The following is a 14,660-nucleotide window of genomic DNA, read 5'->3' as shown; positions in this document are numbered from 1 at the left end:
TGTTGTAATAACTTGGTGTATCTATCTCCTGCTTTGTGAGAAATAATGTCTACACTGATTTACTTTAATCACACTGCTTTCTCGGGTGATAGATAAACCTCGAAGGTTTTATGCCATGTATAAGATAACCGTCAGTTTGAACTTGATTTTGGAAGCTTTGAGCATTTTCAGTAGACACAACCTCAGCATTTGTAATGCGCACACTTGATGCTTCACCTCAAATGTCAAAGCATTTTCAAAATACTCCATCTCAAAAATGTCAAACCGATTAGAACAAGATTCAAAGCTTATTTTGAATAAATCACAAAGGCAGATGTTTGATCATTAATAGAATAGTTTATTTTATTTGAATGAACAAAAACAGCAAAGCGACGTTTACATCTGATCAGTAGGTAACGTCAAGGTGGAGGTGGAGAGGAACCATCTTTTAGACCAGGAATGAACAACAGGGAAGCAGAGCTGGAGGAAGGAAACAACCAGACATTAGAGATGCACGTGGTTTGATACGTCAGTAAGCACGTTGACGAGCACGACAAACGTTTTGTTTAAATAAAAAATAAAAAAATACTATTCTTACTGAGCTAGTATAAAATAAAGTACTATTCCAGTTTACATACAATTTACAAAACTTAAATTAAAAAAGATTAAACAAAAGCTGTATACAAAACATGAATGCAGCCACCATGACATCACCTATTGGCTCGTAAAGTCACCGTCTCACAGATGTTTTGAAACTTTACGTGCCTGCGAGACGCAGACCTGACTGAGAAACTGAGTGATGCTGCGAGCTCATCACAGGGCAGCAACATTCATATGGTAGCCCCACCCTTAAGCAAACCTTGCTGTATCATCCATTTCTGACTCCATAATTTATAAGAACGGCCATCATGTTGTATTCAATGAGACTTTAAACAACTCAGAGACCAAACTCCACAGAGCCAACCGTCTTTTTTCTAAACACTTCTCTTCAATCTGAATTATTTACAGTCAGAGTCGGCACTCCCTGTTGGCCTTTAGAAAACATACAAATTCAAAGGACCTCAGCAGCAGGCACCAAGCTGCGTTCATAATTAAACGTAACAGTTTCACTAAAACAAAATCTGAGCTTGCAAAAGAAAACATCTGCAATATTGTGAGATGGTCCATCTCCATGTACTGTGTTGCTCATGCATAATGTGCAGCTGTGAAGCTAAAGCCTGATGAAAGGTGAACTGCTTTACTTAACACTCAGCTTCAAGAGTGAAGTGGAAATACTTCAGAATAATGGAATTTATCATTTGTTTAGGATTCAATTAAGATCATGCCTGTGGTCAAAAAAAAAAAAAAAGACTTTTAAAAACATTTTTAAATTACCGTAATTGTCGGGCTATAAGCCGCTACTTTTTGCACAAGCTTTGAACCCTGCGGCTTTTAGTCAGGTGCGGCTTTTCTATGGATTGTCCATGATTTTTGTGATATCGTAAGACGATTTGTTTTGTTTGTTCCGCTGTTGTACGGCACTACGTTGCCTGGCGGAAGGATCGGGGTTCAAGAGTGGTATGTTAGTCACATGTCCGTCCGCCAGGCAACGTAGTGCCGTACGAAGTAGCGCGAAAAACAAACTTCAAAGTAGCGCTACGCGTTCAGCGGGAGTCGTGGATGATGAGCGGCGATAAACTTGCAAAAAGCAAGTTATGCCCAACTCCACCGGTGGATTCTGACAGCGTGGAAAAGTGTGAAAACATCCACGATCACCAACGGATTTTGAAGGGCTGGACTGCTGCATGATGGAGAGGAGGACACCGCCACGGCCCTTCTTAGGGTGTTCGACTCTGACACTGACAACGAGGATTTCTTTGGTTTTGAAAGTGACAACGAAGGAGAGAAGCGGAGAGTGGATGACGAAGCCATCCTGAGCCTGTTTGTTTCCGACACTGGAGAAGAGGACTTTGGTGGTTTTAGTGGGCAGGAAGAAGAGAAAGATGGTGGTGAATGACTGACTTTTCTTCTTGTTAAAGCCGTGTCACTGCACCTGAGCCTAAAAGGTAGGCCGAATCTATTTTCCTGGTGTGCTATAGGTTACTGTTATGTACTACATGTGCAAATATGTACCCATAACTTGTTTTTCAAAAATATTAATAAAAGGGGTGTGTCTCCAAACAGCCATCTCTTTCCTGACAATTCCCTTTGTGCATATTCTCTTACATATGATAAGTCAACATTGAAACACCTGCGGCTTTTAGTCAGGTGCGGCTAATGTATGTACAAAACAGGATTTTCCCCTGATTTTAGCTTGTGCGGCTAATATTTAGGTGCGCTTTGTAGTCCGGGAAATACGGTATTTAACTCTCCCCCCCCCCAATTTTTTTAAAAGACTGAGATCTGCATCATTCTTTTGAAGAATTGCTACAGCACCTAACATGAAATACTTTCCAACAATGTTGTTCAGCGATGTACAGACAGCCTTCAAACACTTTCTTGAAAACATGGCTGCTGTAATGTTTGTTTGCATGCCAATAAATCTGATCAGATCCACTTTCCCTATATTTAAAGCTAGCTGTGTCTCTTGTTCCAACCACAGATGTGAACTTTTTCCTTTGAATATGCAGCCCTGCTCAGTCACAGAAACTGCCCGTAAACAAGAAAGAAGTTGTTACAAACTGCAGTAATAATAAATTCTCAATATCTGCACATCTCGTATCATTTTCAGAAAATATTAAAAGGCTAATCCGACATATCGTAGATGAAAGTTCGTGTTTCCATGACCTGCTTTAGACTAAGAATATTATCTCCAGGAAAAAAAAAAAAAAAGCAGAACGTTAATGCTGATGGAAACACCATCATATCATATGTTACACTCCATATGATACCGAAGTTTGAAATGACAATATTTAAAGCCAAGTAATGAGGCCCTCACCGTGGCTTTACTTCCCAGTGGGCTGCACACTCTCAAAGACCCCAGCTTCCCTCATGGCGTTGAAGTCTTTGATGGCATCGTACTGCTTGTAGAAGTCTGCGTACGCCTGTTTCTTGGGCTCTGTCACCGTGTACTGTGGGGAATAACAACAAAAATATGACAGAACTTACTGCAGGTAAAATTAGTATAACTACAGAGATAACAGAGACTACTCAAAGTATTAAAAATGAAAGTAGGATACTCACTATGCAGAAGAGTAAAACTGGTCACAATAAAAAAAAAAACTATTATATTACTGTATTTATTTGTCAACATCAAAAATGTCATATCCTTTAAGTGAACGATTCATTGCATCTTATAAACTGATCTGAAAAAAAGAAGTTTAACTAGAAAATAAATGTGATGAATAAAATATGATCAGCTGTCTGCTGAGCTGTAAGTGGATCTAGACACTGACAGGACACTTGATGTGTTCCTTTCATCACGGCTGTGTCATTTTTTTAATCTTAGCATCACCATCAGAGTTGTGTTTGTAGCCGCCTGAGTGTGCGTCATCCTCTCACCTTGAATGCAATGGCAGCTGCTAAAGCCAGAGTGAAAGCAATGGGCAGGTGAAACCTCAGTCGCTTTGCAAGCAGCCCCCTCATCATTGGCTTTGGCAGAGACATGATGAATCACCTGCAGAGGGGAAAAAAAATACAAAAAAAATCATTTAAATTTCCCCCCAATTATTAAATTCTGTACAAATATCAGAGAGAAAGAACAAAAGTACTGTCTTTATATCATTTCACTTTAAAATGTTTAAAACAATCATTTCCTGGTTAGTGATCAGAGTCAAATAAAAGCTGAATTTAACAACCCAATTTAAAGAATGACCCGATGTAAATACAATGAATACAAATCATGGTGTGTGTTTTGATAAAAGTGGATTTATAAAAATAAGATGCATGTAGTTTTATAGCTTCCATGTTTTACCATTGCCACCATGGAAGTTTTAATAGAGACAATAAAAACTGCAGTGACGACACAGAGAGTGACCGTGGAAGGAAATATGGGAGAAAACGTGGATGAGACTAAATGGCCTGCACACAAATTTTATGTATATCCAAATACTGCAGCACACTAAAAGTACCAGGATGCCTGTTGCCAGCATGCTTTGGTGGCTACTGTGACCCACTCAGCAAGGGGGTCAAAGGTGAAAGTACAAAGTCAAAATATGTTGGAATTGTACACATACTGAATACTGCAGTACATACAAAGTAGTTTTTAAATGCAGTTTGCTAAGCAGACAGTTTTGAAAACAATGAGACTCGTCCCTGATTCACCACAAAATTTCACCATGTTGGCTTTATTCTGTAGTTTTGCTATAATAAATGGACTAAATGGGCTTCTAACATAGTCCTTTCTTACTCTGAGCAATCCAATTACTCACCCATTCACAAGCACTTTTTCCAATTACTTTTCTATGCAATTGCTTTCTAATATTCACACACATTCATACTATGACAGATGCATCAGAGGGGAATTTAGGTTAGTATCTTGCCCCAAGGATCTCTGGAATGAGGACTGATTGCCTTGGATTGATCCACCAACCTTTCGATGAGTGCATGATCCGTTTCTACCTTTCCACCAAAACACATTTAACAGAAACTGAATTTAATGCAACTTTATAAAATAAACTTGATCAATTTTTAAGACAAAAACAAAGATTTTAATTTGTGAAACTCATTTTTGGATTTTTAGACTATTAAAAAACAGAAACCCTGTTGGTGACAAACCAAGGCTGCAAATCTCCTCACTGGACAAACTGAAATCTGAAAATATCTTCCATAAGACACCCTTTTCCCTAAAAACTGACACAACAATTAAACTCACTATTTGACTAAATTAACTTAGTAATAATAAAACAAAATCGGTACATTTTCCTTTAATTTCTCATTTTTGATAAATAAAAATACATTTCATACAGTATATTAACCCTACTTAAACATAATGTGTAAAAAACACATTTATCTCAGTCATGATTTTTTTTTTTTATAACGCAGGAAAGTTTTAATCTTGAAACCTTGAAATGCATGTAGACATTTACTCAGGCAGTTATTCTGAATCATTTCATAGATTAAAGTTAATTTCGGTAGTCACCAAAATATAAAGACTATACAAATAAGAACCCGACTAACAGTTGATATATCTGCTTTAAAAAGGTGTGATAAAAGCTTTATTCGGCTGGAAGTTATACCGTCATCTTTGTTGGTGCAGATTTAAATCCTGGATTCTTTAATGGTCATGTTTCCACCTCACGTCTCTGGCACCAGTTAATAAATAAAAGCGGGTAAAATGACCCATCTGAGGCTCCTAATTCGCCTGAAGGTCGTTAGCAGTCACCCCTAAATGAACCTGCTGTTCTCAGATCCCTGCTTCACCTGAACTAACTCAATACGACATACAAGATCCAAGACAACAATAAAATATTGAAAACACGCAGAATGAAATGAATCCGTGTGTGTGTGTGTGTGTGTGTGTGGAGGATCGCCATTACACATGGCTGCAGAGTCAGGTCTGCACTCAAGCGGTGTGACCTTAGTCCCATTACTACCTCTGACGTGTGCCCTCGTTTACACTTAAAGACTCTTAAATAATATCTATATGCATTATCGAAGGGCTTGAACGGGCTGATTTTGATTATTAACGAAGTAAAATCGGTTTGACGCCACCAGCTTCGGCGCAGGGTCAGAATAACGTTAGCTCACTGGCGACACTTAAAAAAAGTAATTTGCTTTCTAATACGACCATTTCTTTACCTATTGGTGGGACAAGCCATACCAACACAGCCTGCATAAATTAGCATGTATTGTTGGACTACAGTTTATAAGAGTAACAGGCTTTGTGTTAGCGCCGAGGTAGCTTTAGCTGTACACAAAGACAGCTAACCGGCCCGCGACAAAAAGAAAAAAGCAGAGAAAATAGGAGAAACTAATAACCCGGAAGATATCAGCCATCTGAAAATCAACATATTATATACAAAATTCAGTGTAAGAATATAAACGTTTTCCGTTTTGACAGATACTCACAGGTTGGATTCACGACCTTCACAGAAACCGCTAACGCACTGCAGCTGCAACCGGAAGAGATTCTGACGGGACGGCGGAGGGACAAACTTAGGTGGAGTAAAAGCGAAGTCAGTCAGTCAGAGCAACTGAGGTCACAGAAGGCAACAACGACAAGGTGACGTATGAAAAAGTTTTGTATGGTATTATTTGTAAAACTATTTTATCTTGTTTTGTTGTCTCGCATTATGACATCACATCAGGAAATGGATCTTTCAGTATATTGCTTTGCATTTTCAGTTCTTGTCAGTATTGTGGAAATTCTCTCAATTACAATTACAAGAATAATTAAAAAGACTAATAATAGCACTGAAAAAAACTAAACTAAAACGGCACTTTTCAAACAATAAAAAATAAAACTGAAACTAAACCGAATTATAAATACAAGTCACAATGAAATAAAAAGAAAACTAATTATAAAATACAAAACTAAGTGAGATTTATTAGGTTCAGTTATACCTGTGGATGTATAGAAATTTCTATGAGAGAGGGCAATGGACTTTCCCCACTAGATCTCTTTGGGAATAACTTTGGGGGGTGAGATGCGGCGAAAAAGCTCTACAGATGTGATGTTTGCTTTGAGAGTGTTGATGTAGAAGTTTTAAGATGATCAGAATGTGCTTCACTGAGTCTTTGTGGATCAGAGAAAACAGATGTTAAGAGAGGAGCTGTGGTACTTTATGGGGAAGGTAGGAGTGGCAGAGAAGTGTGTGAGAGGGTGGTGCAGGACATGTATGAGGAGGACAGTGACACAGTGATGATGTGTGCTTTATGAGTGTCAGGTCATGGATTCATGCTGGGGGTTGGGGGTTACACCAGGGATCTGCTCTGAGCCTCTTCTTGTTTGCAGTGACCATCCCATTTCACAGCCTCGCACTTCCAGCCTTCTCGGTCTTCGGAGGAGCCGGCCCACATAGACCGCAAAGCCTGGGTCCTCCGAACGATGCAGCCCCTGAATTGAGACACCGCTAAAGTTAGAGAGGCAGAGATAGTTTGGACATGTGCAAAGGCGGGTTAGTGGATATATTACATAAAGGATGGTGAAAATGGAGCTGCTGGGCAGGAGCAAAAGAGGAGGACCACAGAAAAGATTTAGGGATGTAATGAAGGAGGATATGCAGATCCTTTGACCAAAATTTAGCTGTTGTAGTAACACAGTCTGACCACAAGAGGGAGGCAGAACAACACAGAATGGTTAGAAAACAGAACAGCGACCAAGAAGTGTTCACCTGTGGAGCCTAACAGCTTGTGTAGTATAATACTATATAAATATTAAATGTAATAAATGAATAAAAATAAGAACAGAAAAGCAATTTATAGTATAAGATCAGAATAACATAATACTTACGTTTTATTTAAGAAGGCTGCAAGTTCTTCATTCATTTATTTTATCATTCATTAGTTTATGTAAGTTATTATTATTACTATTATTATTATTATTATTATTATTATTACTAATGAACCATAAGAATGCATTTTAAATTCTCTACTTATTTTCTTTTACTTGTATTTTGTTTGTTCTCACTTGGTGTTTAAACTGTTCACTGAAATTTGAATAATAATATATATTTTTTGATGTGAGATGAGAGATTATTACCCTAACCTGAAAAACACGAATGATGCAAATGATATTTTTCTCAGGCTAATTTTAAATCTATAGAAAAATAGTTGTTATTTAATATCTATAAGTTCAGTAAATGCAGGATTGAGATAAAACAACATTATTTCAATTGCAAAGAAAAGTTTCTTAAACTACAGATTCCAGTGGTCATAGTACCAAAAGTCTGTACATTCTAAAATGATAAGATGTAAAAGCACATCTTTGTAAGTATTTACTGAAAATATTATTTACTGTCATTGTGCTTTCAGGTCAAAGAGGAACATCACACAGTGAAAGCAGTTTTTAATAACATACTTTATTGTACAGCTGCAGGCTGTTCAGTGTTAAGTGGACAAGCATCACTACATGTGTGCAGTACATAAAAAACAGGTTTAACCCTGGAAAAGTGAAACTTGTTAAACGAGCCTCACTGCAGAACAACATCCTGTACAAAACAGAGACACCAGCCACACACTCCACCCGCCCTCAGCTTCACTCCTGTAAAGTGCATCTTAAGACCATAAAGACCATGACATCAGAAGGATTCATTAAAAGACTTCAAAAAACTGCAAACAAATTAATGGTCTTCACAAATTCCTCAAGAATAATAAGTCGGGATAATTAACTTTTTAATGATAATAATGACAATAAACCTGAAATGCTGTGGTTGCTGGAGACGAGATCAGGTAAGAATTTCATTTGTGATCTTTGGTGTTTGACTGAGAGTGCACTCCTGCCTCAAACCACCACAAATTCGTAGTAACTGAATTTAATGAAGCATTAAACATTCTTGTAGTTTGTGTGATAACATGTTCAAATGTTTTTAAAAAGTAAAATGTGTCATATATGTGTCATAAAAAAGTTAACTGATTAGTTCATATATATATAGGTATATATATATATCTATATATATATGTTAGAATCATCTCCTGAATACCAAATACCAAAGACACGGGATTGAATTTTCTCACCCACCCACACAACCTAGAACAAATCTAAAACTGATACGAAAGCTGTAATGAAATTCTTGACAGACGCCTCTTTCCAAGCTCTGTTTTAGTTAGTGTCAGTTACTTATGGTTTAATGTAAAACTTGTTACGTGTGTGTGTGTGTGTGTGTGTGTGTGTGTGTGTGTGTGTGTGTGTGTGTTTGCACGGTCTGACAGATGAGAAGAATGACATCAGTGTTTCTCAGACGTTTTCTGGCGTGCCTCCCCCATCAGAAGCCAAAAATGTTCACGCCCCCACACTCCTACAACATTTTTCCTTTATTTATTAAAAACATGACCCAAGTTGACTTTTAATTACAAAAATGTCAACCTGCTAGCATTAAAACATGTGTTTATTTTCTGAACATAAGTTATATAATTACATTTTAAGCTTGATTTATCATCCTGTGCTGAATCTCTGCTCTCGTGTGTCTGCGTTGCTCTGCTGATGTTGGACTCTGATGAATTTTAAACGGCGTGAAAAGTAGAGAACTTCAGAACTGACTGAGTTTACGCTCGTGTTTAAATGATTATTACACACGTTTACTTTGGCAGACTGATAGCTGTTGCAATTAGCACATTACCACTGTGAGCCCATTAGATCTCATTCAGCAGAGACATTATCCTTGTGTTAATCAATATGATGTTTTCACTGCATGTTACCACCAAGTGGACCATAGATGCTGCAGTTCACGCAGCTACAATGTATCAACTGCACAATTTTAATGGAGCCTCAGTTTCACTGCATGTTATCTGGTTGCCCGGCTGCAGGGGCCCACAGATTGAAAGCGCCTTCATGAGACAGAAAATGAGAAATTCACAACCAGAAATCATAAAATCATATCTTGTAAATCATTTATTGTTTGTATGAGAGCGATGGGAATTTTGTTTTTTTGTGCAGTAATGAAGAGCAGAGACCAACAAGAGACAAAAAAACAATATTGTTCGTATTAGGAAGATAATTATAGCAACAATACTTTGCTTCAGAATCTGGTAAATCACTGGCGTGTAGTTCACTTTCACTGAATTCTTTTCTTTGCTCATCGTTCAAAACAAAAACAGCTGAAAAAGGTTGATCTGCGTTTTGTTTGCCTCCTTTCTTCCTGTAAAGTTCTTTAAGTGTTGACATATGCAAACATGCGATTACTTATTCATGAAAAAACTCAATCTGCTTGCCATTATTTCTTGACCAATAATGAAAACCAGAGCGTTCAGGGTCTCTCCAGCTGCGTGCCTCTGCATGATTCTCTATTTATGATGCACAAGCTTCAATCAACACTGTGCACGGTAAGTAGAATCTGAGATGTGCTGATTCGGCATCTAAGACGTCCCACAATTACGTCCAGGCTCACACGAGGACCCAGGATGGACCGTCCACCACCGCCCAAAGGAGGTGAGTGGGAAGAAAATCACCTTCTCCTGCTGGACATCATCCGCTGTGGCTCCTGATGTTGTTCCAGCTAATCAGATCAATCCTCAACGTGACTCTCAGGTTTCATCAGTTTGATCTGATTCATGTTCTGGCAGTCACACCAGCTTTAGCGTCCACGTTTATAAAATTGTTGATAAACATGTGGAAACGCTGGCTTCCTTTAAAAACAGTCCAAGTAAAAGTGGGTTGTGAAAGCCAACTCCACTCTTTGCTCAGTCACATATCTCTCAGTATTAAGCTGTCCGTGTAATAAACTCCAATATCCTCACTGCTTGTTTTCTCGCCTTATATTAACGTTTTCTTAAACATAGACGTTTTCTGTAGAAAGACTCGCAGCAACAGAAATCCCAGGACAAACTCATAGAGGTCATTCAGTCCTTACAACAAAAACAAGGTTGTAAATATTTTTTGCTAACTCACCTTTTCAGTATTTGGAGGCTTGCAGGCTGCTGTGGCTGCGAGCTGTCATAGAGCTGCTGCTCAGAGTCGCTGCATCATGTTTGCCATCCTGCTCCCTGTTGGAGCAGTTTTGATCTGACAATTATCTGACTAATAGCCTGGCGTGCTGTGTGGTGCAGGCTGTCCAAAAAGTTTGCGCTCCAGTTTTGATGAGTGAAATTCTAGTATTTGAATAGTGTGTTAGCAATTTGCAGGGATCTGTTTGAGAGATGAAGCTCCTCACCAAGATTTCCAGGAATTGGTAACTCAGAACGCCACCCTTTTATCCAAGTATGGCCACTTCTGGCTGCAAGAGCCCAATATGGCAGGGACCAAAACACTAGCGCTGAGGTTTCACAATCACACTACAAAAATGATGGGTTTGTATAATTTGCTGCCCTGTGTACCATCTGGAAAGTACATTTTCAGAAATCTGCAGTCTCTCCAGTCTTTTGATATCTGTTAACAAACAATCACTGTCTGTGAAATATCTGGTTTGTTGATTAACATGTTGCAGTGCTTCCACATGGCACATGTAATGCAATTGCTCACCAAAGACCAAAAACCAGCCAATCACTCAAACCTCTTTTCCATTGTTGTGCTGGTGCAGACTGTCCTCATCTCAACAGATCTGAGAAGCAGACGTTGGGTCCATGGGAAGGTGATATGGCAGCCAGAGGCCGTAGCACCTCCCATAGACACGGACATCAGCTATCTAAATCTTGTCTGTGTTTCGGTGCCGGTCATAGATAGTGGCACTATAAACACACTGATAACATCAAAGAGAATCTCGTATTCCCTCCTAAAAAAGTAGGTGAATACCTTCATGCTAGCCACAGATTTCAATTCAGATTTGTGGATAATATTATTTATTCCTATTTACAGTCTTTATTAGACAGTGACAGTTTAATGGGGGCAGCCCAGGCTACAGTAGCGAACTCATCCTTCAGTAGAAACGATGCCTGTTCTACCAGGTGAGCTATGAGGGTCCACATTCATGCCTTTTACCATTAAACACATTCTCAAATGTCATATAGGAAAGTACCGTGAAGCTGCCAGTATGCTCCAGCTCTGGAAACCCCTCAGTCACCCTTTCTGTACCAGCCGGGGTGGAGTGACTGAGTACCACAGAGTGTACCTTTTCCAACCCAAAAGCAACAATCCAACCCACGTCTCAAGCGACTGGCTGGCTGTGTGGGTGAACACTTTTGGCACTTCTCATGTGTACAAACCAGCACAACCATTTTAATAGCTTCCAGCACAGACTGGCTGAAAATGTGTGTCGTTATCATCATATTTAAAGGACAATCACATTTCAAGCAGACGAGATATTTTCTTACATGATCCATCCCTTATTTTCCTCAATATGATCCTTGGTTATGAAAACAAGTCCAGGAGACATGTAACAAACAAGGTCCTCACGAGTCACATGACTTTAACCATTATTGTTTTAAAGTCACTATTTCCTCAGTTCAGGGCTGTACCATATCATATCCAAGAGGTGTTTTAGGGTTGTACCATGATGGTGGTGAAGGTGGGAGCCATTGTTTTGAAGCTTTGCTATCATTAGGATGGTATTTCGGAGGAGTTGAAGGTCGATACCGCTGTGGTATTTAAGCTCCGTTGGATCAAACCATTGTGGAGGGTGAAAGGTGCCTTTAAAAGTCGTAGGGTCGTACCATCATGGAGGTGGCGCGCAGAGAGTAGCTGGGACCTTTGAAGTGGTGCCACTTGATGCCGTTAAGCTTCCTGATGTTATGGCCGATGGAGTAGTACACACCATTTAGGTTGGAGAAACCGCAGGCATCAAACCACCAACCTGATGGAGGCAAGAGGGAGTGAGAAACAAAAGCCAACTAATAACACTAATGCAGTAATAAAACAAGCAGACTGCAGTGGTACAATTTTACTTTAGGAGCACTTGAAGCATATTTTGAATGGAGGAGTGACAGCTAATGTGAACCTGCCAGATGTTTTTATTTAGGTCCAATTAGAGAAAACAACTCAACATTATTTCAACAATGTTTACTAATATTTTTTATAATGAACTGTGGGTCTTTAATCGTTTCAAGTAAAATAAAGTTTGTATTAAAAAAAATAAATTAAATTTTTTTTTTAAAAAGTTGTTTTCAAAAAAAGTGCTCAACTTAAAATAATGAAAAAGTGTAGTTTGATTTTCCCTTCTCTTATTTTTCCTTAACTACCTCTCATGTGTGAACCAAGTCACATTTAAATCCCTCGTCTCACGTCTCGTCTCCTCCTTTGAGTTTTCTGAATAAAGCATTTGATTGGCGTAGTGGCATCACGTGGGGTGAGTTTCAAAGCGTCTATCGACTACATGCATTGACTACCATAAAGACAAAGATGAAGGCTGCAAACATTAAAACAACATGAGCATAAAAACAAGAAAAGTTCTGCTTTGAAAAACAGAAATGATCTGTGAAAATCTACTAACAGGTAAAGAACGGCGTCTCATCCACTGTGATTGGGTCCCCGGACCTACGCTCCCAAAGTGCTCATTAATTCTTTATAGCATTACAGAGCACGTTTGTGACGAGTTACCATAAATATGTAACCCATGTTTTCAAATGTCAGTTTCTTTGATTGACAGGTGTGCTGGTTGTCGCAACTCTGCTAGTTTGCTGCTTGTTAGGTTGTGTCTTGTTGTGCAGTTAGCTGCACTAATAGATGGTTAAAGAAGTTTGAGCTTTGTTTGTTTCTTTGTTTTTTAGCACTTATTAATGGAGTGCATTTATACAGCGCTTTTTTAGGCACCCAAAGCGCTTTACAATACCACTATTCATTCACTCTCACATTCACACACTGGTGGAGGCAGCTACAGTTGTAGCCACAGCTGCCCTGGGGCAGACTGACAGAAGCGAGGCTGCCATATCGCACCACCGACCCCTCTGGCCAACACCAGTAGGCAGTAGGGTAAAGTGTCTTGCTCAAGGACACAACGACCAGGACAGAGACAGCAGGGGGATCGAACTGGCAACCTTCCGGTTACAGATGAGCTTCCCAATCCCCTGAGCAGATATTAGCAGATATCTGTATTTTTGTGATGCACCCATAAAGTTTTTGAAAGCAGCTTGCTAACTGAGCTTGCCAATAAATATGTTCACACACATAAATGTTCACCACAATACTGAAGTGCCACTTGAGTCAGTGTCACTGACTCACAGGCGCCCTCTGCTGCCCTAAAGCCAATTTGCACTTAATTTCTATTGAAAGGGAAGAATAGAAAGTAGAACAGTTCCCTGCATTGATTTTGGTCAAAGTTTTAAAGAGTCTAGAAACCAGTGTGTGATGTCACTGTGGCTGCCGTCTTTGATATACAGCTAGTGCTTTTTGAGTGAGTGGCATGTCCTCTCTGATATTTGTTTAGTACTGAGAATGTCATTCTGAAATAATCACACAAGACTCATATCTGTAGAGTTTCCTCAGTACAGGACACAGAACAGGACACATTTCTGTTTAAGCTCCATTTAGATTTATAATTATGTTTGTTCTAAGCCTGCACACAATTAGAAATGTTTGACAAACATAAAAAGTTTTTAACAGTGACTATAAAAGCAATAAAATGTCAGCAGGGGGACCCACTGGGATCTGTTTCTCAGTTTTGTAAATAAGTGACACGTGTCCGAAAATAATACTTTAATTCCTGATCTCAGGATGTTTTTTTTTCTTTTAGAAAGTTTATATTATTTCCATATTTGGGGGTCATTTTCAAAGTCTGACTGAAATTTCTCCGTGAGAGAAAACTGTAGCTGTACATGTTTCTGTTCTTCGTCTCTCTCCTTACTGTTACTCCCCTCGGTTTCTTATTTCGTCTGTGTCACCGTTTCTCTTTCACTCAGTAAATTGCTGTGATTTTAAATGACTCACTGTCTAATGGTGACCACTGGCGTCTTTTTCTCAAAGGACTTGACGTTTTGCCGAAACGATTAAGTTAATTCACAGCCAATCGAGGGGAGTCTAAAGAGCTGTTTGTCTTGGCGTTGGCGTGAGATGAAGGGTGGTGCAGTGAAAGATGATGGGGACAGATGTTTGAAAGAGCAGAACTTTGGGGGGAAACACTGCTAATTTTGATCTGCAAACAGCAAACAATGTATTTGTGAATCATCATGTGTGTTTTATTTGTTATGTCAGTAGTAAACGTTCAATAAATGTATCCAGTTGTTTCATGGTTTTCATG

General features: G+C 39.0%; 2 protein-coding genes across 2 annotated transcripts in view; both read right to left on the bottom strand.

Annotated features, from left to right (window-relative positions):
• Positions 1–316: 316 nt before the first annotated feature.
• Positions 317–6,099, bottom strand: LOC147331585 (cytochrome c oxidase subunit 6C-1). Its single transcript, XM_086293987.1, has 4 exons — positions 5,968–6,099; positions 3,460–3,574; positions 2,897–3,029; positions 317–459 (listed from the first exon to the last, which is right to left on the bottom strand). Exons 2-3 carry the CDS (start codon positions 3,562–3,564, stop codon positions 2,904–2,906), a joined length of 231 nt encoding a protein of 76 aa, XP_086150113.1. The 5' UTR covers positions 3,565–3,574; positions 5,968–6,099; the 3' UTR covers positions 317–459; positions 2,897–2,903.
• Positions 6,100–8,850: 2,751 nt separating this feature from the next.
• Positions 8,851–14,660, bottom strand: part of LOC147331584 (angiopoietin-4-like) — a 70,078-nt gene continuing 64,268 nt past the window's right edge. Inside the window, exon 10 of the mRNA XM_086293986.1 lies at positions 8,851–12,281. Coding sequence (XP_086150112.1) covers positions 12,121–12,281 — 161 coding nt within the window. The 3' untranslated portion in view covers positions 8,851–12,120. The remainder of the gene's footprint in view (positions 12,282–14,660) is intronic.

This window comes from Aulonocara sp. 'chitande type north' Nkhata Bay, linkage group LG5 (assembly GCF_057382095.1).
Source record: "Aulonocara sp. 'chitande type north' Nkhata Bay isolate Kocher_YH1m ecotype deep benthic linkage group LG5, A_spYH_male_GT1.1, whole genome shotgun sequence".
In the NCBI taxonomy this organism is placed as follows: Eukaryota; Metazoa; Chordata; class Actinopteri; order Cichliformes; family Cichlidae; genus Aulonocara; species Aulonocara sp. 'chitande type north' Nkhata Bay.
This window is presented reverse-complemented; position numbering and strand designations above follow the sequence as displayed.